The 26,822-nt window shown below is 63.0% G+C and overlaps 1 protein-coding gene across 1 annotated transcript; it reads left to right on the top strand.

Annotated features, from left to right (window-relative positions):
- Positions 1 to 158: 158 nt before the first annotated feature.
- Positions 159 to 26,822, top strand: LOC140647275 (uncharacterized). Its single transcript, XM_072851635.1, has 14 exons — positions 159 to 322; positions 559 to 957; positions 1,643 to 1,769; positions 3,511 to 3,624; positions 3,868 to 3,978; positions 5,029 to 5,118; positions 6,201 to 7,119; positions 8,376 to 8,385; positions 17,220 to 17,393; positions 18,186 to 18,578; positions 19,868 to 19,994; positions 20,795 to 20,908; positions 21,936 to 22,190; positions 24,194 to 26,822. The coding sequence occupies exons 1-14, from the start codon at positions 299 to 301 to the stop codon at positions 25,282 to 25,284; spliced, it is 3,948 nt and encodes a 1,315-aa protein (XP_072707736.1). The 5' UTR covers positions 159 to 298; the 3' UTR covers positions 25,285 to 26,822.

The following is a 26,822-nucleotide window of genomic DNA, read 5'->3' as shown; positions in this document are numbered from 1 at the left end:
GCGCGGATTGGCCGAGCCGCCGCCCAATCAGCGCGGGGCCGGGGGCTGCGGCTGCGGCGGCTGCTGCTCCGGCGCGGTCCCTCCCGCTCCGCCGTCCCCGGTGCTGCGCGGTCCGCCTGCCGCTAGGTGTCGCTGCGGCGCCGCCCGCCGCCGCCGCCGCTCCCAGCGTGCGCCGCGCTCTCGGCATGGCCGCTCTGCCCCGCCGCTGCTGAGGAGGCGCCGGGCCCGCGCCGCCGCCGCCCGCTCCGCTCCGCCGCCGCCCCCGCCGCTGCCGCCACCCGCCGCGCCCCGCAGGGCCATGGCCGACTGGGCCCCCGCTCAGGTAAGCGCTGCCGCCGCCGCCTTCCCCCTCCCCCCCCCCGCCCCCACCGGCTGCCGCCCCGGCCTGGCCCCGTCTCCCCTCCCCCGGCGGCGGCCGGGCCCGAGGTGCCCGCGGCGCCGGTGCGGGCCCGTCCCGTCCCCCACGGAGCCCGGTTCACCCCGCGGCCGGCCGGCCGTCGTCCGCGGTGCCGCCCCGCTCGGGCGGTGGAGCCCACGGCCCTGTCTGTGCCCCCGCAGGACCTGGAGTGGGACATGGAGTCCCAGGAGCTGGCCCTGGAGCAGCCCCTGCCCGCCCCCGAGCAGGGCCCCGCCGGGGAGGCCGAGCTGCCGGCCGCCGAGATCTCCCTGACGCTGGTCACCGAGATCCAGGCCGTGGACAGGAAGGTGGACGCCCAGGCCGCCCAGCTGATGAACCTGGAGGGGAGGATGAGGATGGCGGAAACCAAGCTGATCGGCTGCGAGAAGACGGCGGTGGAGTTCGGGAACCAGCTGGAGAGCAAGTGGACCGCGCTGGGCACCCTCATCCAGGAGTACGGGCAGCTGCAGAAGAGGCTGGAGAACATGGAGAACCTGCTGAAGAACAGGAACTTCTGGATCCTGCGGCTGCCCCCGGGGGCGAAGGGGGAGGTCCCCAAGGTAACGGTCCTCTGCTCCGTCTTTGAATCGGGGTTGTTCCGCATGGACTCTGCGCTCGCAGCCTCGTTTCAGGGCAGCTGCAGTGCTGAGCAGGACACAGCTTCCCTGCAGCGGTGTCTTTCCTTTAGTGCCTGGCGAGAAGCACTAGGGCAGGTCCCTCCGTGTTAATTGTGCACTGCTCGTTATATATGCGTGATCCTCGCCAGAACACATCGGCCGCTCCGTGCGGGGTCACGGACTCCTTAGCGTGGCTGGAGCCGTATTTGAGTCGTGCGGAATTGCGTGGCTCGGCCCTGCGTGCCTGCCTGGGTTCGGTAACGTGTGCCTAGTTCCTCTTCAGAGGCAGTTGCGGCAGAAACTGCCGTTTGACAGTTACCGTGTCAAAAATGGAGTGGGAAAATGGCCCGTGTCGGGCGCTGTGCATGAGACGTCGCCCGCAGCACAAGGAAGCTGAGCAGGGGGCGAGGTGCAGGCAGGTGGTGAGGGAGGACCCCATCGTGTCCCTTGCAGGCAGGGGTGAAGCTGCCTGAGCCAGGGAGGGGGGCCGAGCGAGGCACGTGGGAAGGGGTGGGCGTTGCATGGAACCGTCCTGTGCGGTGCTTGAGGAGTTTGAATGAGAAAACGTCCCCGAGTGTCTTCTTTAACAAGAAGCAAAATGTCTGAGCGTACGATGCTCTAATTGCAGGTTCCTGTGGCGTTCAACGATGCTTCGTTTAACTTCTCTGAGGAGGAGTGGAAGAGCTTGAACGAGTGGCAGAAGGAGCTTTACAGGCATATCATGAAAGGCAACTACGAGGCCGTCATCTCGATGGGTAAAGACGGGCTGGGGTTTGCCCTGAGCCTTCTGCTACGCCCGGTTTTCCCGGGGCCTGGTGGATGGAAGTACCGCTGTGCCTGGCGGGATCGGGGAGGGTGGATGGTGTGCTGGTCGGGGAACGCGTTGTGCCGATTTTCAGCAGCAGCCCTGGTGATTAGTTCAGACCTCACCGGTTCAGTTTAGCGGTGGATGGACATCACGAGCATCGCTGCAGTGACCTGACAGTCTCTGTGGCTGGCAGGAGCCGAGCGAGCACCTGGGTCGTAAGGAGGAGGGGAAGCGAGAGGACCCTCAAGCCGAGTAAAGATGGGGAAGAGGGGAGTTTCTTTGTCACGCAAAGGTCCACAGATCCACTGCGCTGGGTGCATCAGCCCGCTCGCCGCTTAGGGCAGCAGAGGGGTGCCCTGCCTCTGAGCTTCCTTCCAGCCCTTTCTGTGGGTGACCAGTCCTTCAGCTGCAGAGCCCTTCATAAGGGAGGAGAGTGAGGTTTGTCAGCTGCCTGCCTTGGTGCTCTCCCTGACCCCAGCCTCATCCCAGGGAACGTTTCTTGTGCAAGCTGTTGCAGTATCTGCTCCTGTAGTGCCGGGGTAGAGCTGGGGAGAAGCAGCGGGCAAAGGCAGGCTCTGCCTTCTGCTTTCCCTCCGGCAGCTCAGGGCAGCGCGTTCAGGGCTAAACGTGCTCTGCTCGCTCCTTCCAGTCCCAGCTGCGGGGATTCCCTCTGGGGGACATGTTGCCTTCACGAGCACCTACATGTGTTCTGAGAAATGATTTTGCCTTGGCTGGACGTCTGCGTGCAGTGGGTGGGAGCGCAGACGCAGTCCCTGGTAGACAGGTGTCTCCTCCCTGTGCTGAGGCCACTGGCCATCCAACTCTGAGTGATCCAGGCCTTTTGTCCTTTTTTGTCCTTTCTTCCTTTATTTTTTTTGGGCAGAGGTCTTCTGCAGTCCCTGCGTGCAAGGGAAAAAGGTGAAGAATAAATACTTCCCCCCCCATTCTCCTGTTTAAAAACCAATCTTGCGTCCTACGCTAGAGGCGCAGGAATCTAACAGGCCCGCTGAAAGGGATCTGTGGATCTGAGCCTGGAGCTTAGAAAAATGTATCTGTGCTTCATCTGAAGGTTTCCTTTGAGTAATGAGGTTTAGGGGTTTGGCCCTCGTATAAGGCAAACGGATCCACCAGAGCAGCAGTGGAAATGAATACCCAGAGACAGACACTTGTTTGGAAAAGAACTTTTCCGCTCTCCGCCCTAGGAGAGGTTGTGATTGTCCCCTTTCCCCCACCAAAATCCGCAAGCAGCCTGTGACTTGGACGAGTAGGATGGAGCGGTCCTGGCTGGAGGGATCCGCATGGGGAGGGCACTTCCCCTGCTGCCGCTGGCTGACAGCTCTGATGCTGTCCCCGAGCTGAAGTCCCCATTGTAATGGATCCGCGGACCTTAGCAGAGAGGAGAAGAAAGGAAGCCTGGAGGTAAGCACAGATGCATTTTCTTATTCTCCTCCTCACGCTGCAGGCTGGGAGGTGCTCCTCACCTGAGCAGAGTGTGCTCCTGCAGTCCGCTCATGTTCCCAGGGCCCAGACAAGGTGAGCGGTGCAGATGTGTGAGAGCATCTTCTTAAGCCTCTCTTTCCATTACCCGTCATCCCCAGCAGCGAAGGAAGGTTGGTGGGCGAAGGTTTGAGAGTCTCTCTCCCCTTGCGAGGGCAAAGGAAACGTTCTGATCCTCTTTTTACGTGCAGATGCTGCCATTTCGAAGCCTGACCTCCTGTCACGGATTGAGCAAGGAGAGGATCCCAATGCGGAGGATCAGGATGACTCTGAGGGAGGAGAAACCCCTACAGACCCCAGCACCGGTGAGCCATAAGGTTCCTAGGACCCAGCGGGGAGGTGGGAAGCAGACACGTGGCTGCCGCCGCCTGTCTGCGCTCTTCCACTTGCCTCTGCTGTTGAGTTTTGCCAGCTCCGTTCTTGGGTACAGGGGTGACTTTGCTTTCCTAGTCGGCTCTTACGCAATGTGGCCGTCTCTCCTGAAATCCTCTGTAAAGCATTTGGGAGGCGTGAGCGTAAACTCCTGTTGTTCTTTCTCTTGTGCACAGAGTTTTCTTTTCCTGGTCCTGATGACAGCTCATGGAGTAAATACGAAGAGACTCTGGCTGAAAGCCATGAGGGCTCTGAAGAAGAGGAAAGCATGGAGGTCCCTAGTACATGTGAGTTCGAAGCACAGAGCTTCGCCGAGCACCGCGCAGAGGGGGAGACAGAGGCGGGCTCAGGCTCTTGGCACTTGCTGGGGATTGCCCGGGGTGAGATCCTGCCTTCGCCGTGGCCTCTGCCAGGCTTGCCTCGAGGGTCAGCGTGGGAGCTGGACGGCAGCCGAGGCAGATGGATAGCACGCGTGCAGAAGAAGCTGCGGTACATGAGCAGCAGGCTGTGAAAGCAGCTGTGGGCTGGCTAGGGGGTGCAGATCACCTGTACGGTGTCGCATCACGCGGCAGGGTAGTGTGTTTGGTCAGCCTTGAAGCGGAGACGAGCAGGAGCACGCGTAGTGCAGGCAAGCTTCGATGGCGTTAGCAACAAAGTTCTTAAAAGTCTTTTCCACGAATACGTACAGTGATATTTTTCCAGCTTTCTCTGTCAGCCAAATGTGAGGCTTCTTGTGGCTCAGCAAAAGGTGAGTCCTTGCCACCGCCCCGTCGCTCCAGGTCCCTGCTCTGAAGCACGGGGACACGTGAGCCGCTTTGGGAAGCGTCCCTTGCTAGGATGTGCTTTTGGCTTCCCGGCCTCATTCTCGGAAGCAGCTCAACTGTTCTGGCTGATGCTTTTCCAGAATTTCAGCCTGGCGCAAGCGAAGTGGCCCGTTTTCAAGCTGCACGTTTAGATGTCTAGCAAAGCGACAAGCAGATGAAGAGCCCTGTGATAGGGAGTGCTGAGCGGTCTTCTCTGGGCACACAAATGCTTGGCACAGCTTTACCTTCTCACACTCTGCAGAAACCTGTGGTTTTCTCAGCCCTCTTCTCCACATCCCCAGATCCTCTGGGCTCTTTTCATCCTCCGTCTGCCAGGATCCTTGGCGGTTGCTTTGAGTTACCACTTATACCATGGGAGATCCTTTGGCCCCAGGCACTGTACAAGCTCAGAAGGAAGAGAGTTTTTATTCCCCTTCCCTCAATTTTTTTTTGCCTTTATCCTAAACCACATGTTCTCAAAGAGCTGTTCTGCTTCACCTCCTGCTGAGGAACCCACTTTTTCCCTTTGTCTAGTTATATATAGAGGTCTCATCATTGAGAGGTGTGAGCTTTCCCAAGAAGCCTTTATCAATGATCTGGACGAGGGGATCGAGTGCGCCCTCAGTAAGTTTGCAGATGACACCAAGCTGGGCGGGAGTGCTGATCTGCTGGAGGGTAGGAAGGCTCTGCAGAGGGACCTGGACAGGCTGGATCCATGGGTTGGGCCAATTGTATGAGGTTCAACAAGGCTCAGTGCCGGGTCCTGCACTTGGGTCACAACAACCCCCTGCAACGCTACAGGCTTGGGGAAGAGCAGCTGGGAAGCTGCCCAGCAGAGAAGGACCTGGGGGTGTTGGTCGACAGCCGGCTGAATATGAGCCAGCAGTGTGCCCAGGTGGCCAAGAAAGCCAACGGCATCCTGGCTTGTATCAGCAATAGCGTGGCCAGCAGGAGCAGGGCAGTGATCGTGCCCCTGTACTCGGCACTGGTGAGGCCGCACCTCGAATGCTGGGTTCAGTGTTGGGCCCCTCACCACAAGAGAGACATTGAGGGGCTGGAGCGTGTCCAGAGAAGGGCAACGGAGCTGGGGAAGGGTCTGGAGCACAAGGCTGATGGGGAGCGGCTGAGGGACCTGGGGTTGTTCAGCCTGGAGAAAAGGAGGCTGAGGGGAGACCTCATCGCTCTCTACAACTGCCTGAAAGGAGGGTGTAGAGAGGTGGGGTCGGTCTCTTCTCCCAGGTAACAAGTGACAGGACGAGAGGAAATGGCCTCAAGTTGCGCCAGGGGAGGTTTAGACTGGATATTAGGAAATTTTACTTCACGGAAGGGGTTGTCCAGCACTGGCACAGGCTGCCCAGGGAAGTGGTGGAGTCCCCGTCCCTGGAGGTATTTAAAAGCCGTGTAGGCGTGGTGCTTAGGGACATGGTTTAGTGGTGGGCTTGGCAGCGCTGGGTTAACGGTTGGACTTGATCTTAAGGGTCTTTTCCAACTTCAACGATTCCATGATTCTAAGTCAAAATACTTTGGCTTTGTTTGTATTCCAGTACTGCTTAGGTAGCTCCCAGATGGGACTTGTGACCCCGTAGTGCCAGGCACTGTCCTGAGTGTGCAAAGCAGAGACCGCCTCTGCCCCGAGAGAATTGCGGTCTAAATAATGAGGCAGTTCTTATCTCAAAGAAATGACATGAATGTCTCTGCTCTGCCAGATGAACAGCAGTGTGATGAGGAAGGTCCCGAAAGCCTTGAGCTTCCTAGCTCATTGGCGGGAAAGTGGGAAGAGGTTTTCTCAAGCCCAGAGGAAGAGATAAAGCCAAGCAGCAAGAGCCGGAGCGGATCGACCCCGCAGCAGAGAACCGCAACGGGCAACGGGCTGAGGCGCTCCGCTCGCCGCGGGAGAGACTTGGCCAAGAAGGACGCTCCTGAGGAGGTGGCCGCAGTCGAGGGGCCATACATCTGCTGCGAGTGCGGGGAGAGCTTCCTGGACAAGCAGCTCTTTGCCACCCATCAGAAAGCGCACGCCAGCGAGGAAGCCTGCACTTCCCTGGAGCAGGGAGAAAGCTTCAGGCAGAAATCCAAAACAACCCCTACGAAAGCCCAAGGGCCCTCCCGCTCCAAACCGTCCAAGCGCCCCGATGGGGAGAAGAGCTCTGGTTTCAAGTACGGCTTTGTCAGGCACCAGGTGAACAACATGGTGGAGAGGCCGTACACCTGCTCCCAGTGCAAGGAGAGCTTCAGCCTGGAAGTGAGCCTTATCTTGCACCAGAAGCTCCATACGGGGAAGGGTGACGGGCCACTGACGTGCACCTACTGCGGGAAGGACTTCCGAGACCTCTCCAAAGCCATCCGCCATCAGCGCATCCACACCGGGGAGAGGCCGTACCAGTGCACCGAGTGCGGGAAGAGCTTCATCCGGCGGGACCACCTGCTCAAGCACTGGCGGGTCCACACCGGGGAGACCCCCTACCAGTGTCCCGTCTGCGGGAAGCACTTCCGCTACAAAGAGTCTCTGAATTGTCACCAGAAAATCCACTCCCGCAACCCCCGGCCCATGGAGGATTCGCAGCACAACCTGGAGTCGGCAACTCAAACCGGCCACTTCTGCGTGAAAAAAGAAACTAAGCAGTAGCGCTGCGGTGGGAGGCCGGGGCAGAAGGGCTCACGGTTACGATAACGGTCTAGCAGGTGGACGTGCAGCATGATGGGAGGTGAACTTGTATCGCAGCTAATCCATGTGGTCATGCTACAAAGCCCGCTTTGTTGAAGCATCAAAGGAATTCCTCTTAAAAACTCTGATCGGACGGCCTAGGCACCTCTTCAACCCCGCGGGGTTACGTGGGACTTCCATAGCAGCGTAGGCCTTGTACTAGTTGTCCCCTACGCAGGTTTGGATTTTGCCTGTAGAGAATAATCCCGAGCGATTCTCTGGGGTCCGTATTTAGCAGGTGTTTCCCCACCTATCTTTGTGCATATTCAGGAGTGACGAGCTTTCGCTTTCTTTTTTCCACTCGTTTCACCGCAAGGCTGGAAGGCGAGGGAGGGAGGGAGGGAAGGAAGGTGCCATTCCCAGGCAACTGGCCGCCCGCTCCCGTTGCGTTGCCGCACCTCAAACGGCAGCCCCGTGCTGCGAGGCCAGGGCTGGGCTGAAGGGAAGAGAGGCGAGGCAGAGACGTGGTTAGGGGCACGACGCAGGATTTGTCGAAGGCAAAAAAGCGGAGAGGAGAGAGCGGCAAAGAGCAAGGTGAGAAAAAGTAGGTGCAGGAGGAAAGGACGGGCAGGAGAAGGGGCTGAGGACATTGGAGCAGGAGGAGTCGGGAAGGGCAGCGTGTGGAGGCGTGGTCGGGTAACTCGCCCGAGGAGGACACGTCTCTGTTCTTTTGAAGGATGTTACTGGCACCAGTCGGGCTGTAGTTTCCCTCTGGCCCAAGGGAACGGAGCCGCTGGTCCGTCACACGGACTCCTGTCAATGAAGGCGATTTTATTATTATTTTTTAACTGGGTTTGGTCTCACACTCAGGTAAGTCAGACGAGTGAAAGCAACTTCTCCTAACCCCTGTAAAGAGCTGTTTGGTTTTTAGTTAATCTAGACGTAGTATATTATTATTATTATTATTATTAATTATTATTATTATTATTATACTACAAGGAAACGTGTGGCACTATATTTCACAGTTGATCTAAAACACTTAAATGTATGAAATAACTGACCGGAGTTTTTCAAACGTCTGTGTAAATATTGGTTGAGTTCTCGGAGCTAATCGGTGTTGTTCCTGAGGTGGCTGTAGGTGGTGTCTCTTCCGCTGTGTATCGTCGGCTGCTGGTTCGTGATTGTGTTTTGTAATAACTTTTGTAAAGTCTGTCAATACAGTGTTTCCATTCTGAAGCCCGTGTCGGGTGAGTGATCGCAGCCCCGGTCCCCTCGCTGGCCTCAGTGTTTCGTCCTTGCTCGCCCCTCTCCTGCGGTGATGCCTGCAGCCCCCTTGCCCGGCACCCGGCTGTTATTTATGAGCATTTTCCAGGTAACTTGCAGAACTGGTGAACCGCACAAGCCGAGCGGGCTCTGCTCAAGTCTGTCACTGTCCACGCTAAGGATCCGGGGAGCCAGATCCGGCAAACAAGGCTGCTCGGCGTGGCTCTGGGGCTGCTGTGGTTGGTGTCCGGCATTTGGGCTTCGTGTTTTTAAGCTTTTTCTCTGCTGCTGCTACAGCTGGAAGCAGAGTTTGGTTTTAGGCAAGAATAACGTCGCAGCTCTGGGAGCTGGCCTGCGCCACGCACAAATAGGGCTGCAGCAGTGGCTGAGGAGTCGCCCGCCACAGCCAGGCTCTGCTGCAGGGTAGAGCCGGCACAGTCCCATGCCGGGAGAAGCACCGGTGTGTGCGGCTGCGGGGCTGCCCTGCACCTCGGAGCTGGGATGTCACGGACTGGCCCTCCAGCACTGACTGTGGCCCACTGCGGTGGGCAAGAAGAGCCCTGGCGTGCTCCGCTGAGGGTCCAGCGCCGACGCTGCGGGTTTGCCTCTCACCAGACAGGGTGGCCTGGCCCCGTGCCGCCCCACAGCATCCCGGTGGAGCTGGAGGGACCTTGGCACGTGGTGCCGGGCTCTCTCATGCCCACTGCCCGTCGGAGCTACCGAGCCGGGCCGCGCTGGATTTGCATCGCCGCTTCCTCACTCGCACGTACCCAAGCTCTTTGTACCGGGGCTGCCAATAAACTGTTCGTGCCAGGCCTGGCTCCGCGGGGCAGCGCGCCGTTTTGTCTCGCTGCGCCAGGGCCTCGCGCGTCCCGGGGACTGCGGTGCCGGCTGGTGGGGGGCAGCGGGTGCCCTGTGCTGTCCCAGGAGGGTCCTGCCCTTCCCCAGCAGCGCTGTGCCCGCTTGGGCTGCGCCCCTTCTGCCTTCACCCCCTCCGCTCACCGTGGGGGCGTGCCGGGGAGGGTCCCCTCGCTCCTGGGGTGTTTGCGGAGGGGAGACTGGCACAGCCCCAGGCCCCCCCGTGCCCCGAGGCTGGGTCTGGCCCGAATGGCACCAGCATCCTGGGCTGCTCCTGGGTCTCTGCACCCGGACCTCAGCTGTCCCCATGTCCCTTCTTCCACCTTCCCCCTGCTTCCCCCCCCCCCCCCCCCCCCGACGCCCTGCAGGCTGGTGGCCACGGCTGCAGCAGGGTCCCAAGCCCTGGCTGGTGGAAGCTCCCGTTTCTCCCGTTCCTGTCCTGGAGCGGGTGCAGGGCGCGGCCGCCTGGCTCCTGCTCCCCTCTGCCGCTGCAGGGAGCCGCCAGCCACGCCGGGGTGCAGGGGGAGACGTGTTGCCCCTCCGAGAGCTCCCCAGCCCAGCGTCCCCCAGGCTCTTCCCTGCTGGAGCCTGGCACAGGGGATGGTCCCCTCTCCCAGCCCTGCCTGCGGTGCAGCCTGGCCTCCCTGGGGGGCAGCCGCCGGAGCCCCCCCCCCCCCGAGCTCTGACAAGGCCCAAGGGGTTGTTCTGGCTTGGGACCAAATGTGGGGCGTGGACAGGGCAGCCCGTGGGGCCTGTCCGTGGGTCAGAGCCAGGGCAGGGACGTGGCACTCGTGGCTTTGGTCCCTGGCTTTGCTGCCGGGCTGAGACCGGAGGGTGCCGGGGCTCCTCAGCCAGCCCAAACGTGCCGGGTGCCGGCAGAGCCGGAGCGAGTGACCCCGGATGAATCCCCCCACTCTCTGGAGCAACCAGGCGGGATGGAGCTGCCCCACGCGGGGAGGGGCGCGGGGACAGAGATGCCGGGGGTGGCGAGGAGGGAAAAGGGGCGAGCGCGCGGGACGGCGCGTGGCAGGGGAACAGCATCGTGCTGGATCCGGCGGCCCGAGCGCAGGGCGGCTGCCGCAGCTCCGTGACCCGGCTGGTGCCAGCAGCGAGGCTGAGCGCGGCTCCTGGTACGAGCACATGGGGACACCATAAATATACACATATGTACTTCTATGGCGTATACATGCGCTGTCTGTGTGCGCGTGTGTGTATATATATATACACCCATATATACGTGGCCGGCAGCACAGGTCACGGACGTGCAGCGCTCACATGAACACAGCACCAGTGGTCGCATCCTGATCCCTTCTGGCCGATCACGACGCAGATCCACTAGTGGGAAATAAATAGGCACAATAAATATACGTATATCCCTCCATATGTACAGCGTGGGGCCCTCTGGCAGCCGGGCTCAGGCACTCCCTCTGCCCAGTAGCTGCCCCTGGATCCCAGTCTCCCCAGTTGCACCAGGACATCCGAGCCCCGGTGGCAGTGAGGCCCTCTGTCCCAAAGCTGCTCCCGGTGTCCCCTCCCGATGGGTGTCAGCCCCGTCCAGGGGCCGTGGCTCCCTGGGACAGCCCGGGAGGGGGCCAGACAGGGGGTCCCTAGTTCGGGTCCCCGCCTGCTGTCGCTCCCCTGTGTGGGTGGGGACGGGTGTTGTACCCCCCAAGCCCCAAGTATGGGTGCTGGTGGGCAGCCCGTGCCCCTCATTCCGGCATCGCAGCAGTGACGGGATGCGGCCTCGTCCCGTCCCCCTCGTCCCCTCCCTTTTTCCGCAATCCAAAGGGTTTCCTGCCCTTCCCCGTGTTCCATGTCACCGACTTCCCCCCATTGTCACCCCGTGCCGGGGGTCCCCAAGGCCGGAACCAGGAGCGAGGCCGTGTGCCAGGGGGGCTGTGCCACGCAGGGGACCCTGCCGGGGCTGTGTGCGGGGTGCACCGGGGTGGGAGGGGACAGGATGGGGTGGGATGGGATGGGATGGGGATGGGGATGGGGATGGGATGGGGAGGGGATGGGATGGGGAGGGGATGGGATGGGATGGGATGGGATGGGATGGGATGGGATGGGGATGGGATGGGGATGGGGATGGGGATGGGGATGGGGATGGGATGGCATGGGATGGGATGGGATGGGGAGGGATGGGATGGGATGGGGATGGGATGGGATGGGATGGGGAGGGGATGGGATGGGATGGGGATGGGATGGGATGGGATGGGGAGGGGATGGGATGGGATGGGATGGGGATGGGATGGGGATGGGATGGGAGGGGATGGGATGGGATGGGATGGGGATGGGATGGGGATGGGATGGGGATGGGGATGGGATGGGGATGGGATGGGTGGGATGGGATGGGATGGGATGGGACGGGATGGGGTGGATGGGATGGGGATGGGATGGGATGGGATGGGATGGGATGGGGATGGGGATGGGATGGGATGGGGATGGGATGGGGATGGGGATGGGATGGGAGGGGATGGGATGGGGAGGGGATGGGGATGGGAGGGATGGGAGGGGATGGGGATGGGATGGATGGATGGGAGGGATAGGGATGGGATGGGATGGGATGGAGGATGGGATGGGATGGGGGGATGGGGAGGGATGGGATGGGATGGGATGGGATGGGATGGGAGGGGATGGATGAGGATGGGATGGGAGGGATGGGATGGGATGGGGATGGGATGGGAGGGGATGGGATGGGGATGGGATGGGAGGGGATGGGGATGGGATGGGAGAAAGGGGATGAGATGGGGATGGGATGGGGAGGGATGGGATGGGGATGGGAGGATGGGGATGGGATGGAGGATGGGATGGGATGGGAGGAGGGGGATGGGGATAGGATGGGATGGGAGGAGGATGGGAGGGATAGGGATGGGATGGGATGGAGAGATGGGATGGGATGGGGATGGGATGGGATGGGGATGGGATGGGGATGGGATTAGGATGGGATGGGATGGATGGGATGGGAGGGGATGGGAGGGATGGGGATGGGAGGGGATGGGGATGGGATGGGATGGGGATGGGATGAGAGTGGGATGGGGATGGGGATGGGGATGGGGATGGGATGGGGACACGGGGATGGGATGGATGGGATGGGAGGAGGAGGGATGGGATGGGATGGGATGGGGAGGATGGGATGGGATGGGGATGGGATGGGATGGGAGGGATGAGATGGGATGGGATGGGGAGGGATGGGATGGGGATGGGAGGGATGGGGATGGGATGGGGATGGGGATGGGATGGGAGGAGGGAGATGGGGATGGGGATGGGATGGGAGGGATGGGAGGGATGGGGATGGGATGGGGAGGGATGGGATGGGGACGGGGATATGGGATGGGATGGGATGGGGATGGGGATGGGATGGGAGGGGATGGGAGGGGATGGGGATGGGATGGGATGGGATGGGGATGGGATGGGAGGATGGGGAGGGGATGGGATGGGAGGGGATGGGGATGACGGGATGGGATGGGGAGGGGATGGGGATGGGATTTGGGATGGGATGGGAGGGATGGGAGGATGGGGATGGGAGGATAGGGGATGGGATGGGATGGGGATGGGATGGGGATGGGATGGGGATAGGGGATGGGATGGGGATGGGATGGGATGGGATGGGAGGGGATGGGGATGGGGATGGGATGGGAGGGATGGGAGGGATGGGGATGGGATGAGGGATGGGATGGGGAGGGGATGGGATGGGGATGGGAGGATGGGGATGGGATGGAGGATGGGATGGGATGGGATGGGAGGGTATGGGGATGGGGATGGGATGGGAGGGGATGGGAGGGGATGGGGATGGGATGGGATGGGGAGGGGATGGGATGGGGACGGGGATGGGATGGGATGGGATGGGGATGGGATGGGAGGGATGGGGAGGATGGGGATGGGATGGGATGGGATGGGGATGGGATGGGAGGATGGATGGGGGAGGGATGGGATGGGATGGGAGGGGATGGGATGGGATGGGATGGGATGGGATGGGGAGGGGATGGGATGGGATGGGGATGGGATGGGAGGGGATGGGAGGGGATGGGGATGGGAGGGGATGGGGATGGGATGGGATGGGGATGGGATGGGGATGGGATGGGGATGGGGATGGGATGGGGAGGGGATGGGATGGGATGGGGATGGGATGGGGATGGGATGGGGAGGGGATGGGATGGGATGGGATATGGGGATGGGATGGGGATGGGGATGGGATGGGAGGGGATGAGATGGGATGGGATGGGGAGGATGGGATGGGGATGGGGAGGGGATGGGGATGGGATGGGGATGGGATCAGGATGGGATGGGAGGGATGGGATGGGGAGGGATGGGGATGGGATGGGATGGGAGGAGGATGGGATGGGATGGGGATGGGGATGGGATGGGGAGGGGGATGGGATGGGAGGGATGGGATGGGATGGGATGGGAGGGGATGGGGATGGGATGGGATGGGGAGGGATGGGGATGGGATGGGATGGGATGGGAGGGATGGGATGGGGATGGGATGGGATGGGATGGGAGGGATGAGATGGGATGGGATGGGGAGGATGGGATGGGGATAGGGAGGGGATGGGGATGGGATGGGGATGGGGATGGGATGGGATGGGGAGGGGATGGGGATGGGGATGGGATGGGAGGGGATGGGAGGGGATGGGGATGGGATGGGATGGGATGGGATGGGGATGGGGATGGGATGGGGAGGGGATGGGATGGGATGGGGATGGGATGGGATGGGATGGGGATGGGATGGGAGGGGATGGGGAGGAGGATGGGGATGGGAGGGGATGGGGATGGGATGGGATGGGGATGGGATGGGGATGGGATGGGGATGGGGATGGGGATGGGATGGGGCAGGGGATGGGATAGGATGGGATGGGAGGAGGATGGGATGGGATGGGATGGGGAGGGATGGGATGGATGGGGATGGGGATGGGATGGGAGGGGATGAGATGGGATGGGATGGGGAGGATGGGATGGGGATGGCAGGGGATGGGGATGGGATGGGGATGGGATGGGATGGGAGGAGGAGGGATGGGGATGGGATGGGATGGGAGGGATGGGAGGGATAGGGGATGGGATGGGAGGGATGGGATGGGGACGGGGATGGGATGGGATGGGATGGGGATGGGGATGGGATGGGGAGGGGATGGGATGGGATGAGGGATGGGATGGGATGGGATGGGGATGGGATGGGAGGGGATGGGAGGGGATGGGATGGGAGGGGATGGGGATGGGGATGGGATGGGGAGGATGGACGGATGGGATGGGGATGGGATGGGAGGGAGGATGGGAGGGATGTCATGGGGATGGGAGGATGGGGATGGGATGGGATGGGGGATGCGGATCTCATGGGGATGGGATGGGGACGGAGGGGATGGGATGGATGGGATGGGATGGGATGGCGGAGGGATGGGGATATGAGGGATGGGATGGGAGGGATGGGAGGGATGGGGATGGGATGGGGAATGGGATGGGGATGGGGATGGGATGGGAGGGGATGAGATGGGATGGGATGGGGAGGGGGATGGGATGGGGATGGGAGGGGATGGGGATGGGATGGGGATGGGATGGGATGGGATGGGGAGGGGGTATGGGGATGGGGATGGGATGGGAGGGATGGGAGGGATGGGGATGGGATGGGATGGGGAGGGGATGGGATGGGGACGGGGATGGGATGGGATGGGATGGGGATGGGATGGGAGGGGATGGGAGGGGATGGGGATGGGATGGGATGGGATGGGGATGGGATGGGAGGGGATGGGGATGGGATGGGATGGGATGGGATGGGGAGGGGATGGGATGGGATGGGGATGGAGAGATGGGATGGGGAGGGGATGGGATGGGATGGGGATGGGATGGGAGGGATGGGAGGGGATAGGGATGGGAGGGGATAGAGGATGGGATGGGATGGGGATGGGATGGGAGGGGATGGGATGGGGATGGGGATGGGATGGGGAGGGGATGGGATGGGATGGGATGGGATGGGGATGGGATGGGGATGGGATGGGATGGGATGGGATGGGGATGGGATGGGGATGGGGATGGGATGGGAGGGGATGAGATGGGATGGGATGGGGAGGGGATGGGATGGGGATGGGAGGGGATGGGGATGGGATGGGGATGGGATGGGATGGGATGGGAGGGGATGGGATGGGAGGGGATGGGGATGGGATGGGATGGGAGGGGATGGGATGGGATGGGGATGGGGATGGGATGGGGAGGGGATGGGATGGGAGGGGATGGGGATGGGATGGGGATGGGATGGGATGGGATGGGATGGGATGGGGATGGGATGGGAGGGGATGGGGATGGGATGGGGAGGGGATGGGATGGGAGGGGATGGGATGGGATGGAATGGGAAGGGATGGGATGGGATGGGATGGGATGGGAGGGGATGGGGATGGGGATGGGATGGGAGGGGATGGGAGGGGTTGGGGATGGGATGGGGATGGGATGGGATGGGGACGGGGATGGGATGGGGATGGGATGGGGAGGGATGGGAGGGGATGGGGACAGGATGGGACAGGACAGGGTGGGTGGGATGGGATGGAACTGGATGAGACAGATGGGGCGGGATGGGGTGGGGTGGGTGGGTGGGGTGGGACGGGACCGGACAGGAGGGGACAGCAGGGACAGGACGGGAGGGTCGGGCGGGCAGCCCTGCCCAGGAGCCCCGACAGCCGCCGGTGCGCGCGGGAGCCGCGGAGGGGGGGGTTCGTCCCGGGCGGGGCGGCGGTTGCCATGGCGACGCCGCCCTCCGGCCGCCATTTCACGGGCCCGCGGGGCGCGAGGCCGCAGGGCGGGGGGCGGGGGAGAGACCGCGATGGGGGGAGGGAGGGGCAGGGAGGGGCCGCCAGGGGCGCCCGCGCCAGCCCTGCCCCGGCCATGGCGGCGTCCGACGGTGCGGGCCGGGCCGGGCCGGGCCGGGGAGCCGTCCCCGGTGCCCTCCCGGGCCCCCATGCCCCCCCCCCAGGGACCCCAGTCCTGTCAGGGCCCCTGGGCTCCCCTGGCCCCCGGGTCGCACCGGTCTCCCCAGTTCCTGCCCAGTTCCCTCCAGTCTCGCCCTCTTCCCCTGACCCCCCAGTCAGCCCAATCCCCGCTGCCCTGCGTTACCCCCAGTTCCCCAGGGCCTTCCCAGTTACCCCTCACCCCCACCCCAGTTTCCTCAGCCCCTCCTCAGTCCCCCCCCCAGTCACCCCCAGTCCTTCCCCAGTCACCCCCAGTGCTCCCCGTCGGCCCAGTTACCCCGGGAACAGCCCCAGTTCCCCCCAACCACCCGCAGCCCCTCCCCAGCTCCCCCAGTCTCTCCCCAACCCTCCCTGTCAGCCCAGTTACCTCTGGGGCTGCCCCAGTTACTCCCAGGCCCTTCCCAGTTGCTGCCAGCACCTCCCCAGTTGCCCCCAGTCCTTCCCCAGTTCCCCCAGCCCCTCCAGCTCCCCCAGTCCCTTCCCAGTACCCCCAGTCCCTCCCCAGTTGCCCCAGCCCCTCCCCGTTCCCTCAGCCCCCGCTCCACCCTTCCTCCGTGTCCCCCCCCCCCGGGCCCCCGTTCCTCTCGCAGCCCCGCCCCGCGCGGGGGGCACCACGGGCCCGATCCCGGGCCACCCCCCGCCCCCCGTGGGCCGCCCCGGTCCGTTCCCCGCGTCGCGGGGGCGGCGGCGGGGCCGGGCCGGGCCGGGCGGGGCCGCCGGGGGGGCCCCGACGGTGCGCGGCGGCGGCGCGGTGATGCCGTCGGTGCGGCAGGGGGCGCTGCGGTGGCGGCGGGCGCCCCGCTCCGCCCCGCCCGGCGCGGCCCCCGGCGCGGCCCGCGCGGCGGCGGCGGCCCGCCCGCCCCTGCCGGCTCGGCGGGGCAGCGGCGGGGCCGGAGCGCCCAGCGCGGAGCGGCGGAGCCGGGACCCGGAGCCGCGCTCGGTCTCTCGCCGCCGCCCCCCTCCTCCCCGGCCGGGTCGGGCCGGGCCGCGCCCCGCCCCGCCGCGCCGCCCCGCCGCGCCCCCGCCCCGCCGCCGCCCCGCCGCGCCGCGCCGCCCCGGGCCCAGCCCGATGCCCGGCGGCGGGCGGAGGTGAAGGAGCGAGCGGGCGCTGGATCCTCCCGGCCGCGGCCCCCGGGGCCCCGGGCAGGGAACAAAGGGCCATGGCCGAGGGGGCTCCCGCTCAGGTAAGGGCGCCCGCCGCGCCCCGCCCGCCCGCCGCGGGTCGCGGCCCGGCCCGCCGCCGCTCGCCCGGCGCCCGCGGGCCGCACGTCGGGGCGGGCCGCGCCGTCGGGGCCGCGGCGGGAGGCGGCGGGGCGGGCGGCGGGGCGGGAGGCCGGCGGGGGCTGTCAGCGCGCGGGGCCGCGGCCGCCCCCGGGGGACGGGCAGGGACGGGCAGGGCCGCCGGCGGCGCGGGCAGCCCCGGGGGCGGCGCGCCCGGGCCGGGCCGGGCCGGGCCTCCGCGGCCGGCGGCGCCCGAGCTGCCGTCGGGGGCCGGGCCTGCCGGTTCCGCTGCTCGCCCCCCCTTCCCCCGCCCCGGCGGCCGGGCCCTGCGGGTCGGGGAGCGCCCCCCGCCCGCCGTGACGGACCCGCCGCCCTCCCGGGGACAGGCCGCCCGCCCCCCCCCGTGTCACCGCCCGGTCCCCATGGCGACGGGGCGGCCTTGCCCTGACAGCGCCCGCCAGCCCCCCGGGGTGTTCCCTCGCCGTGCCCATGGCAACGGGGCTCGGCCGTCCCCTGTCACCCCCCTCAGTGTCACCTCCCGGCCCCGCGGTGGCGGGGCACCCCCCGCGGCGGGTCCTGCCCGTCCCGTGGGACCCGCACGGGCCGCCGCCGTAAGCAGCTTAGCGGGGTCAGCGCCCTGCGGGGACGTCCCCGCCGCCCTGGGGAGCGCTGGGCTCTGCGGCGGGCCCCCCGGGGGTCCCCATCGCCCTGGGGGCGTCCCCCCCGCCGTGACCCCCGCACCCCTCTGTCCTCAGGCGCCGGAGCCGGTGCTGCAGCCGCGCTGCCCCTCGCCCCTCCGGCCGCCGGCCGGCCCCGAGCGCACCTCGGAGCGGGAGACGCAGACGGCCGAGCTGTCCCTGACGGTGGTGGCGGCCGTGCAGGCGGTGGAGAGGAAGGTGGACTCCCACTCCACCCGCCTGCTCGACCTGGAGGGTCGGACGGGGATGGCGGAGAAGAAGCTGATCGACTGCGAGAAGACGGCGGCGGAGCTGGGGAACCAGCTGGAGAGCAAGTGCGCGGCGCTGGGCACCCTCATCCAGGAGTACGGGCTGCTCCAGCGGCGCCTGGAGAACATGGAGAACCTGCTGAAGAACAGGAACTTCTGGATCCTGCGGCTGCCCCCGGGCAGGAAGGGGGAAGTCCCCAAGGTAACGGTGTCCTGGGGTGCGGGAGCCCGGGTCTGCGCCCGAAACGCTCCCAAAACGCTCATCGAGGGCAGGGCCGGGGGGGAGACGCGGTGGGTGAGCGGGGACAGCCCTGGCGCAGGTGAGTCGCTCGCCGTCTGGACCTGAGAGAGCAGAGCTGCCCCTCGCAGCTTCCCCGCATCTCCCCCCACTGGGACCCGCATGCGGTGGGAGATGCACCCGAGGGGAATGTCCCCCATACTCAGGCCGGAGGTTTCAGTTCTGCTTCACGGCGCTGTGCAGCCTGGGAGCGATTTAATCTTTTTTTTTTTTTTTTTTTTTTCCCAACCACTGTTTGAGAGAAACCCTGCAGATTTGGTGGTTCTGGTTTTTTACCCACCATTTCTTTTACCACCTTGGTGCTGCGGTGGGCATCTCCTGGACTGGGGAAGGAGCAAGCGGGAGCTGCTGCTGCCGGGAAGGGGGAACCTCTGGGATTCGAAGGGAAGGTGGACGAGCTCCCTGTGCTCACAGTTGGGCTTAGCCCAGCATCAGAAGGAGCCCACCATCAACACGCAGTTCCTACTTCCATTTCACAACCCTCTCGCTAAAAAAGTTTGCAGATGGGACCGCGTGAGACGCGGCGAAGTGAACGTCGCCGCTTCGCTGGAGAGAGCGGAGGGGGTCTGGAGGAGGGGGGTTCACAGCCTGCCACCCCATTAGCGCGGTCGGGGAGCAGAAGCTGAACACAGCCTGGCTCGCGCATCCTGAATTTATCCTTAGAAATTATTACTCGGCAAACAGGCTTGAAAGCTGCAGTCTGCTCCCGGCCAATTTGCACACAATAACTAACGATAACTAGGAGCCCTTCAGGCTCGGGTAGAGTTTTCCCTCGAGTTCTGGGGTAATTGAATCTGGGGTTTTACGTCAGCTCATCAATAGAGATGAGGTCCAGCCGTAGTGCCCGATTTTTATCTCCTTCATGCTCCTTCCAGGCGGGCGCAAGCCCGGTCTCTGGAGAGTCGTCCCTGCCGGTGCGGGGACCGAGGGGAGGAGGTCAGTGTGGTTTGGGGAAATCACTCTCTGGGTTCATCACTGGGAACTGGCCATTCGGCTGAGACCTTTAATCTCATAGAAATACGTGTCCAGGAGTTGTTTTAAAAATAAAAACCAACTCGTTGATGGCCGTGAAGTAGCTGAAGCCTAGCCATGTCCGAGCGGGAGCGAGCTGCCGCTGCCAGCGGCCGGAGATAACACGCTGGGCTCCTGGGGAGCGAGGCGGCCGCCTGAACCCGTGCTGCTTGTGGTTGCAGGTGCCGGTGACGTTTGACGACGTGTCCGTCTATTTCAACAACAAGGAATGGGAGAAGCTGGAGGAGTGGCAGAAGGAGCTGTACAAGAACGTGATGAAGGGGAACTATGAGTCGCTGATCTCCCTGGGTAAATACGGGGTGTCCTCGCCCTGGGGAGAGGCAGGTTCTCTGGGGCTCCTGGCTGCCCGCAGGCTTGGGCATCTTCTGAGTCCTCCTCGGAGATCCCCTTGGATCCCCTTGAGATGCAAATGTCCCATTTTACATGGAGACTTAAAAACACAGGAGGATGTTTCTAGTCTGGGTAGGGGCATCCCTCCGGCAGTGTCCGGGTTCGTCCCTGGCTCAGGGCGTGGTGCTGTCCTGGCTGGGTGGGCCGGTGGGCTGGAGACCTCCTGAAGCTCCTTCCAGCCAAGTTACTCAGTGAAAAACCAGCACCTTCCCCGTGGCTGTTGGAAGGGCTTCCCTTCATCTGGGCCAGCAGTGGGCACCAGCCCATGCACCCCTTTAGGAGGAAACTTTTGCAGAGTGAAAAGTTGTCTGATGCAGTCTTAGCTACGCTCCTTTGGGGCATTTCCTACTGAAGCTGCAGGAGAAATTCTGGCTCTGTTGGGGCTGGAGGTGAAATGCTTTTGGCTTCAGGGGAGCCAGGAGTTTGCCTGAGAAGTTCTAAAACGCTGCCAGAAAAACCTACGGGTTGGGTTTCTGCTTGAAGGTAGTTCCTCTGTGTGTGGCACCTCAGCCTCTGTCTCTGTGAATCTCTTCTGCCCATCCAGGGAGCCTGGCCTGCCTGCAGCACCAGGCTCTTCTGCCTCTGTGGATGTTCCTGAGTGTCTTCACGGGTGCCCCCGGGCGCTGGGGAGAGGTGGAAGCCGATATTAGGATTCCCTGTGCAGTAATCCTTCCCTCCATCCCTCTGTCTCTCAACAGACTATGCAATTTCCAAACCTGGTGTTTTGTCTCAGATCGAGCAAGGAGAGGAATCGCGGGTCAGGAGCGAGCAGGACTTGGAGGAGAGCGAGATCATTACCGATGCCACCGCAGGTGAGACGGCAGCTTAGCGGGAGGGGAGCTGTAGGTTGCGTTGGAGGAGCTGAACCCCGAGGCTAAAGCACGTGTTGCCGAGAGCCATGCCCGAGGAGGTTATCAGGAGGAGCCTTAGCTACGAGCAGGAAAGGTTTGGCTATGAGAGATTTGATGTCCAGGTATGGCTCAACATCTAAACCAGGGCAAGCGGAGCCCGGAGAGTTGGGCACTAGGAGCTGTCAGCATCTGCAACCAGACTAGGTCCTCAAGGAGGCCACGTGCCCGGCAAGAAAGGAGAATCAGGTCCCATTGGGAAAACCCGTCCACCTGAGGGAGCCGTAGCCTTCCCAAAAAATCCTCCCCGTGCTCCCGGTTGTACGGATGGTGCCTGCGTTTAACCTTGGAGCATCCCCCCGGGGCAGGGAAGCCTGCTCCCATCCTGCGCACAGGGACCTGGGGTGCTGAGGGGTTTCTCCAAGCGCAGGGCTGGGCTGCGAGCAGGGCACCAGGGACCCCGAGTCCTGCAGTGACTCCCACTCCGAGATAAGGGGGGCTGATAAGGAGATAAGGAGGTGTCCTAGAAGAGATGGTGTCAGCTCCGCTGCTGGTCTCTGGCTCCAGGCTGTGGATGTGGGGTCGCTCCGACCCCCTGCCCGTGCTCTTGGTCACGAGGATCTTGAAGTTAAATCGAGGCCAACGGGAAGACAAAAATCATCTGCTGCCCACAGGGAGCTGCCGGCCCAGCACTGCGGCCTGGGAATGTGGGGTGGCAGAGGGATGCTGGGCTGCAGGCGCTGAGCCCCCAGGCCGGGCAGAGGGAGTCCCCTGTGCCTGCGGAGGATCCCAGGCGAGAGGCAGGAGCGTGGCAGGGACGGCTGAAGGGCAGGGGCTGAAGGGAGAGCAGAAGGGCCCGAGCAAATGAAAGCCCTCTGCAGGATCAGCAGCCGGAGCCGGCCCGTGGGGAGCCGGTGGGGATTGTTTGCGAGTGGTTTCTTCGTCCTGGCTCCCGGGAATGATGGCGGGCGGGAATCTCTCTTTGCTGCAGCTGGTATAAGGGTTGTGATCAAAACGGAGGAGCTCCTTCCTGAAGACAGTCCCGAAAACCCTGAGCTGCACGGGATGTCAGGGCAGTCGGAGGGGAGCTTCCAGAGTCCGGATGAGGAGGCAGCCTGCGAGAGCCCCTACGGCTCCGTCTCCCCTCCGAGGGACCTCCCAGGAACCAGCCTGGGTGACTCGTCCGAATACGTAGCTGACTTCAATGAGATCCAGAGAGTCATCGTGCACCACGGGAGCTGCACAGGTGAGATGCTCGGCACGTGGCCCCACAGCATGTGCCATGTTGGGGGGCTGGAGGCCCAAGAGCAGCTTGTGGTGGGTCAGGCAAAGGTGGGGAAAGGGTTGGATGAAAGAGAAGGGTTAAATCCCCCCAGAACCAGCACCAGAAGGAAAGTTTCTGGCTGCAGCAACCTCAAGAGCAACTGCGGTGAGACCTCAGGCCGGGAGGAGGAGGCAGCACACACGTGGTGGACATCAGAGCGTGGTCTCTGAGAGCACCTGACCTGCTCCAGAGCAGAGCGAGCAGTGGCTCAGTTCTCCACGGGTGGGAAAAGCCCTTGGTACACACGGAGACTGAGGGAAGCCGTGTCCCAGGCCGCGTTTTCTGAGAGCTTCAGTGAGCCCCTGCTGCCAAAATCCCACCGTTGCAGAGGGCAGGATGTCGGTTGAGGACTCCTGGCCTGGTGGTAGTCGTGCAGAGGAATGGTGTGAGCTGCTCAGGCGCTTACACACCGGACTCTGCTGGAGGAACGTGCCGGGTCCTGCACGTCGACCAGCGTGGGGGTCACTCAGGGCAGGTCTGGAGGATGGGGCCAAGGGTGGCCGGAGGTCCATGGCATGTGAGCTCCCGAGAGGGAAGGGTGCAGTGAGGTTAGTAGAGAGATGAGAAGATGGCACCGGGCGCTTCATGTGTAGAAGTCCACCGGCTGGGCGGCAGATACGGTCCAGGTCCTACAGATGTGCTTCGAGGGCGAGAGATGGGAAAGCGCACAGATGGGCTGTCGGGAACGGTGGGCTTCCTGCCTTCTGACGGCCTTGCAATGGTGTAACGCAGACCAAGAAAGATAGAGTTGGGCTCTTGAGGTCCTCCTCAACTCCACCTTGTGGATCCCGTGGTCTCCTCGCAGTTTTCTAAAGGAAACCAGTTAAGCCACCAGTGGGGCTGGAGCCGATCCTTGTCCAAGAGCTCGCGCCTCCGCTGACATGTGGGGCCCCAGCTGGTGGGGCAGAGCGGGAGCTGCGGCAATGTTCTGACCGGGCTGTGGGTGCCGGCATCCAGTGCTCGAGCAGCGATAGCCCTGGGATCCACACAGGGGACGCTCCTTGCTGCGAGGAGGTGGGAAGGAGGGCCTGGGAATGTGGGGTTTCCCCACTGACCCCTCCGTCGGAGGGGAGAGGGCTGTGGCTTTGATACGTACTGCGCCTGTCGGTTGCCTCTTCTTGGGAAAGCGTGGCTGCTCTTCCTAGAAAAGTACATAGGCCTGGCTCAAAGTCCAGCGCGGGGTGACGTGCGAGGGATCCACCGTGGGCCTTTCCTCAGGGCGCGCTGGCTGCGCGCGTCCCCGATAGAGCCGGTCTCACCAAACAAAAACACCAGGTCACCTCCGGCGTCAGTGACGCAAGGGGGGAGCCTGACGTGCGGCCGTCCATCCCACCGCTGTTTGCCTCTGGGAAGGAGGGGGGTCTGTCCCCGTGCCCCATCACAGTGAGGCCGAAGGAAGGGGACAGTCCCAGGCTGGGCATGTCGTCTCGGGAGCGGAGCTGGAGCCCGGCAGCCCCACGCTGTGTTTCCATCGAGCAGTGCCATGCCGGGTGTGGGGAGCGTTGTTGTAGCCCAGCAAAACGGCAGCAGATGGAGCTGCTCTGAAATCGCTCCGCCGCCCGAGTCCTTGCAAACCGATGGTGCTTTTATTCCCCCCGTCTCGCAGCATCATGAAATTGCAAAACCTTTTGGCAGGCAGGTCTCACCGCACCCTCCAAAGGAACCTGTCCAGGAGGCGGTTTGTCTGTCCTCCTTGTTGGGGGGTGCACAGGCTTGCCTCGCCATTGCGAGGGGACGTGCCCCGTCCCAGGGCGCAGGGCTCCAGGCTGGAGCCAGCTCGCATCGGGCGGTTGAGCAGAGCAGGCAGGCAGGTGCAAACAGCTGCAGAAGCCCACGCAGATGTTTCTGCACCAACCCCCAGGTGCGTAAAAGGCCACCCCGTCCCACTCGATGACCCTTACGCTGTTCCGTTTTTTTTCCCGCAGAGGACGGGATCGTTATCAAGACGGAGGAGGAGGAGGAGGACGACCCCGACACCCTGGAGCCGTGCGCCATGTTCTCGGGCAGGACCGAGCCGCCGGCGTTCCCCAGCCACGAGGCCGGGCTGGGCTGCGAGGCGCAGTGCAGCTCCAAAACGCAGCCCAGGAGCCTGGCGGCCGCCCGCGTGGGGAAGACCCCCGCCTGCGAGAGGGACTCCGGGGAGATGAAGCCGGCCATTGCCCAGCAGCGGAACCGGACAAGGGAGAGACCCTACATCTGCCCCGAGTGCGGGAAGAGCTTCATGCTCAAGATCAACTTCATGATCCACCAGCGCAACCACCTCAAGGAAGGGCCCTACGAGTGCCACGACTGCGACCTCAGCTTCCGCAACAAGCAGCAGTTCCTGCTGCACCAGCGCAGCCACACGCGCCGGGGCGTGGGGGTCCCCCGGCGCCCCGAGCACGGCCTCAAGCCCCAGCCACGGCCCCCGCCCCCGGGGAAGCCCTACAAGTGCTCCGAGTGCGAGAGCAGCTTCAGCCACAAGTCGAGCCTCAGCAAACACCAGATCACCCACGTCGGGGAGCGGCCCTTCACCTGCGGCGAGTGCCGGAGGAGCTTCCGCTTGCAGATCAGCCTCATCATGCACCAGAGGATCCACGCCGGCAAGAGCGAGATGGCTTTCCTCTGCCCCCAGTGCGGGAAGAACTTCACCCGGCCCTCCCACCTCCTGCGGCACCAGCGGACTCACACCGGCGAGCGGCCCTACCAGTGCAGCCAGTGCGAGAAGACCTTCAGCGAGAAGTCCAAGCTCACCAACCATTACCGCATCCACACCCGGGAGCGCCCGCACGCCTGCGCCGTCTGTGGGAAGGGTTTCATTCGCAAGCACCATCTCCTGGAGCACCAGCGCATCCACACGGGCGAGCGGCCCTACCACTGCACCGAGTGCGGCAAGAACTTCACCCAGAAGCATCACCTCCTGGAGCACCAGCGGGCGCACACCGGCGAGCGGCCCTACCCCTGCACCGAGTGCACCAAGTGCTTCCGCTACAAGCAGTCCCTCAAGTACCACCTGAGGACGCACATGGGAGAGTGAGGGGCTGCCAACGGCTTCCTCTCCCTCCCCTCCCTCCCTCTCTCCATCCCTCCATCCCTCCTCCTCCTCCTCCTCCTCCTCCTCCTCCGCTCATCTCTCCCACCCTCCCTCCATCCCTCCCCCCCCCCAGCTCAGGGCATGGACATCAAGGAAGCTTTGTGTGGTAGCGCCGCTGGTCTGGTGGAGACGGCTAGGCTGATTGGAAATAAATTAATTAATTAAAGCAAGCAACGCGCGGCAAAATTAAAAGATTATATATATATAAAATTAACAGAAGCAGCTGATTTAGGGGGAATCCTCACCATCAGAAAAAAGCAAACAAACCAACAACAAAAGAAACCTGTACAGGGTGTTTTGCCGGAGTAGGACTCTTAACTGCTTTTTAAATCTACTGTTTGGTTTTTTAATAAATGTGGAGGAACTTTTTATTTGATAAGCAAACTTAGGATCGCCAAGATTTTTTTTTTTTTTTTTAAATGCTCTGTAGGCTGATTCTGGCACAGTCACTTTTGTCCAGGAGCTCTGCAGAGGCGCTGCCTCGTCCCAGCTTTCCGGGCTGGACGCGACAGCCGCTCAGCAGTGCGTGGCGACAAGGAGCTCCCGGCCAGGGGGAGGTGAGTAATAAATAGATCCAGATGACGAGGAAGTTCTCCATGTGTCTAGATTGGAAGCGCTGATAGGTGCCTGTCCGGCTCTCGGGGCTGTGATGCACTCATGAATTATACAATAGAATAAAATACTAGTTGCAGTAAAAGAACCTTTTTCTGGTAGGACCCCATCAGCAAGTCTCCTCCAAACACTCATTTCTAGCGCTTAATCCTTCCACAGTGGCAGACGCCTCTCCGGTGAGCGGCGACCCCGGGCGCCCGGCCCTCCCGCCACTACGAGAGCTGCACCGAAGGCATCACCGGCCGGCGTGAAACGCGGGAGCGGTTTGTAGACGTGGGTCTTGCCGCGGGGTGCTGTGGGGTCATGATGTACCTGTGCGCAAGACCTTGATGTGTTTAACTGCTCTTCTGCTCCCTTTGAAACGCACTGCGGCGAGCGGGCTGCCCTCGCCCTTGCCGGCGGCATCGACCGCGCACTCCCCAGCGGCAGGAGCAGTGGAGTCCTACCCCAGATGGAGGAGCAGGTCCTGGGCTGGCTCCGAGAAAAGCCCCGGCCAGCTCGGGGCTGCCTGTGGGAGACCTCCCGGCTCCCAAGCAGCTGCTGCCGGGGTCCCTTGCCATGCGGCTGTGGCTGTAGTCGTGGTGGGTGGGACACGGGTCAGTCTCCTTGCTGTTGGTTTGAGCTCCCGTCTCCAGCGGCTCGGTTCTCCACGGTCCCGGCTCGTCCTCCTCGCAGCTCCCGTAGTTGGGCTGTGGCTGGGTGACATGCACCCGAAGGACCAGGCCGTGGCCGGAGCGGTGATGCCAGCTTCCCGGTGCACACCGGGCTCCTGGCCGATGGGCGCCGTGGGGAAGGCGGTGTGAGATCTCATGTTGGACAGTGGCATCAATAAACAGAGCGATGATGGGATAAGTTGTCGGGACCTGTTA

Source organism: Ciconia boyciana, chromosome 2 (assembly GCF_034638445.1).
Source record: "Ciconia boyciana chromosome 2, ASM3463844v1, whole genome shotgun sequence".
Lineage (NCBI taxonomy): Eukaryota > Metazoa > Chordata > Aves > Ciconiiformes > Ciconiidae > Ciconia > Ciconia boyciana.
Note: the sequence above shows the minus strand (reverse complement) of the source record. Positions and strands in the feature narration are given on the sequence as shown.

Bases quoted from the DNA above. Each gene is read 5' to 3' on its own strand.
- LOC140647275 (XM_072851635.1), top strand. From the start codon at position 299: ATGGCCGACTGGGCCCCCGCTCAG. The intron at 3,979-5,028 runs GTGAGTTCGAAG...CCCTTTGTCTAG, and splicing joins CATGGAGGTCCCTAGTACAT to TTATATATAGAGGTCTCATC. The intron at 20,909-21,935 runs GTGAGACGGCAG...TCTTTGCTGCAG, and splicing joins CATTACCGATGCCACCGCAG to CTGGTATAAGGGTTGTGATC.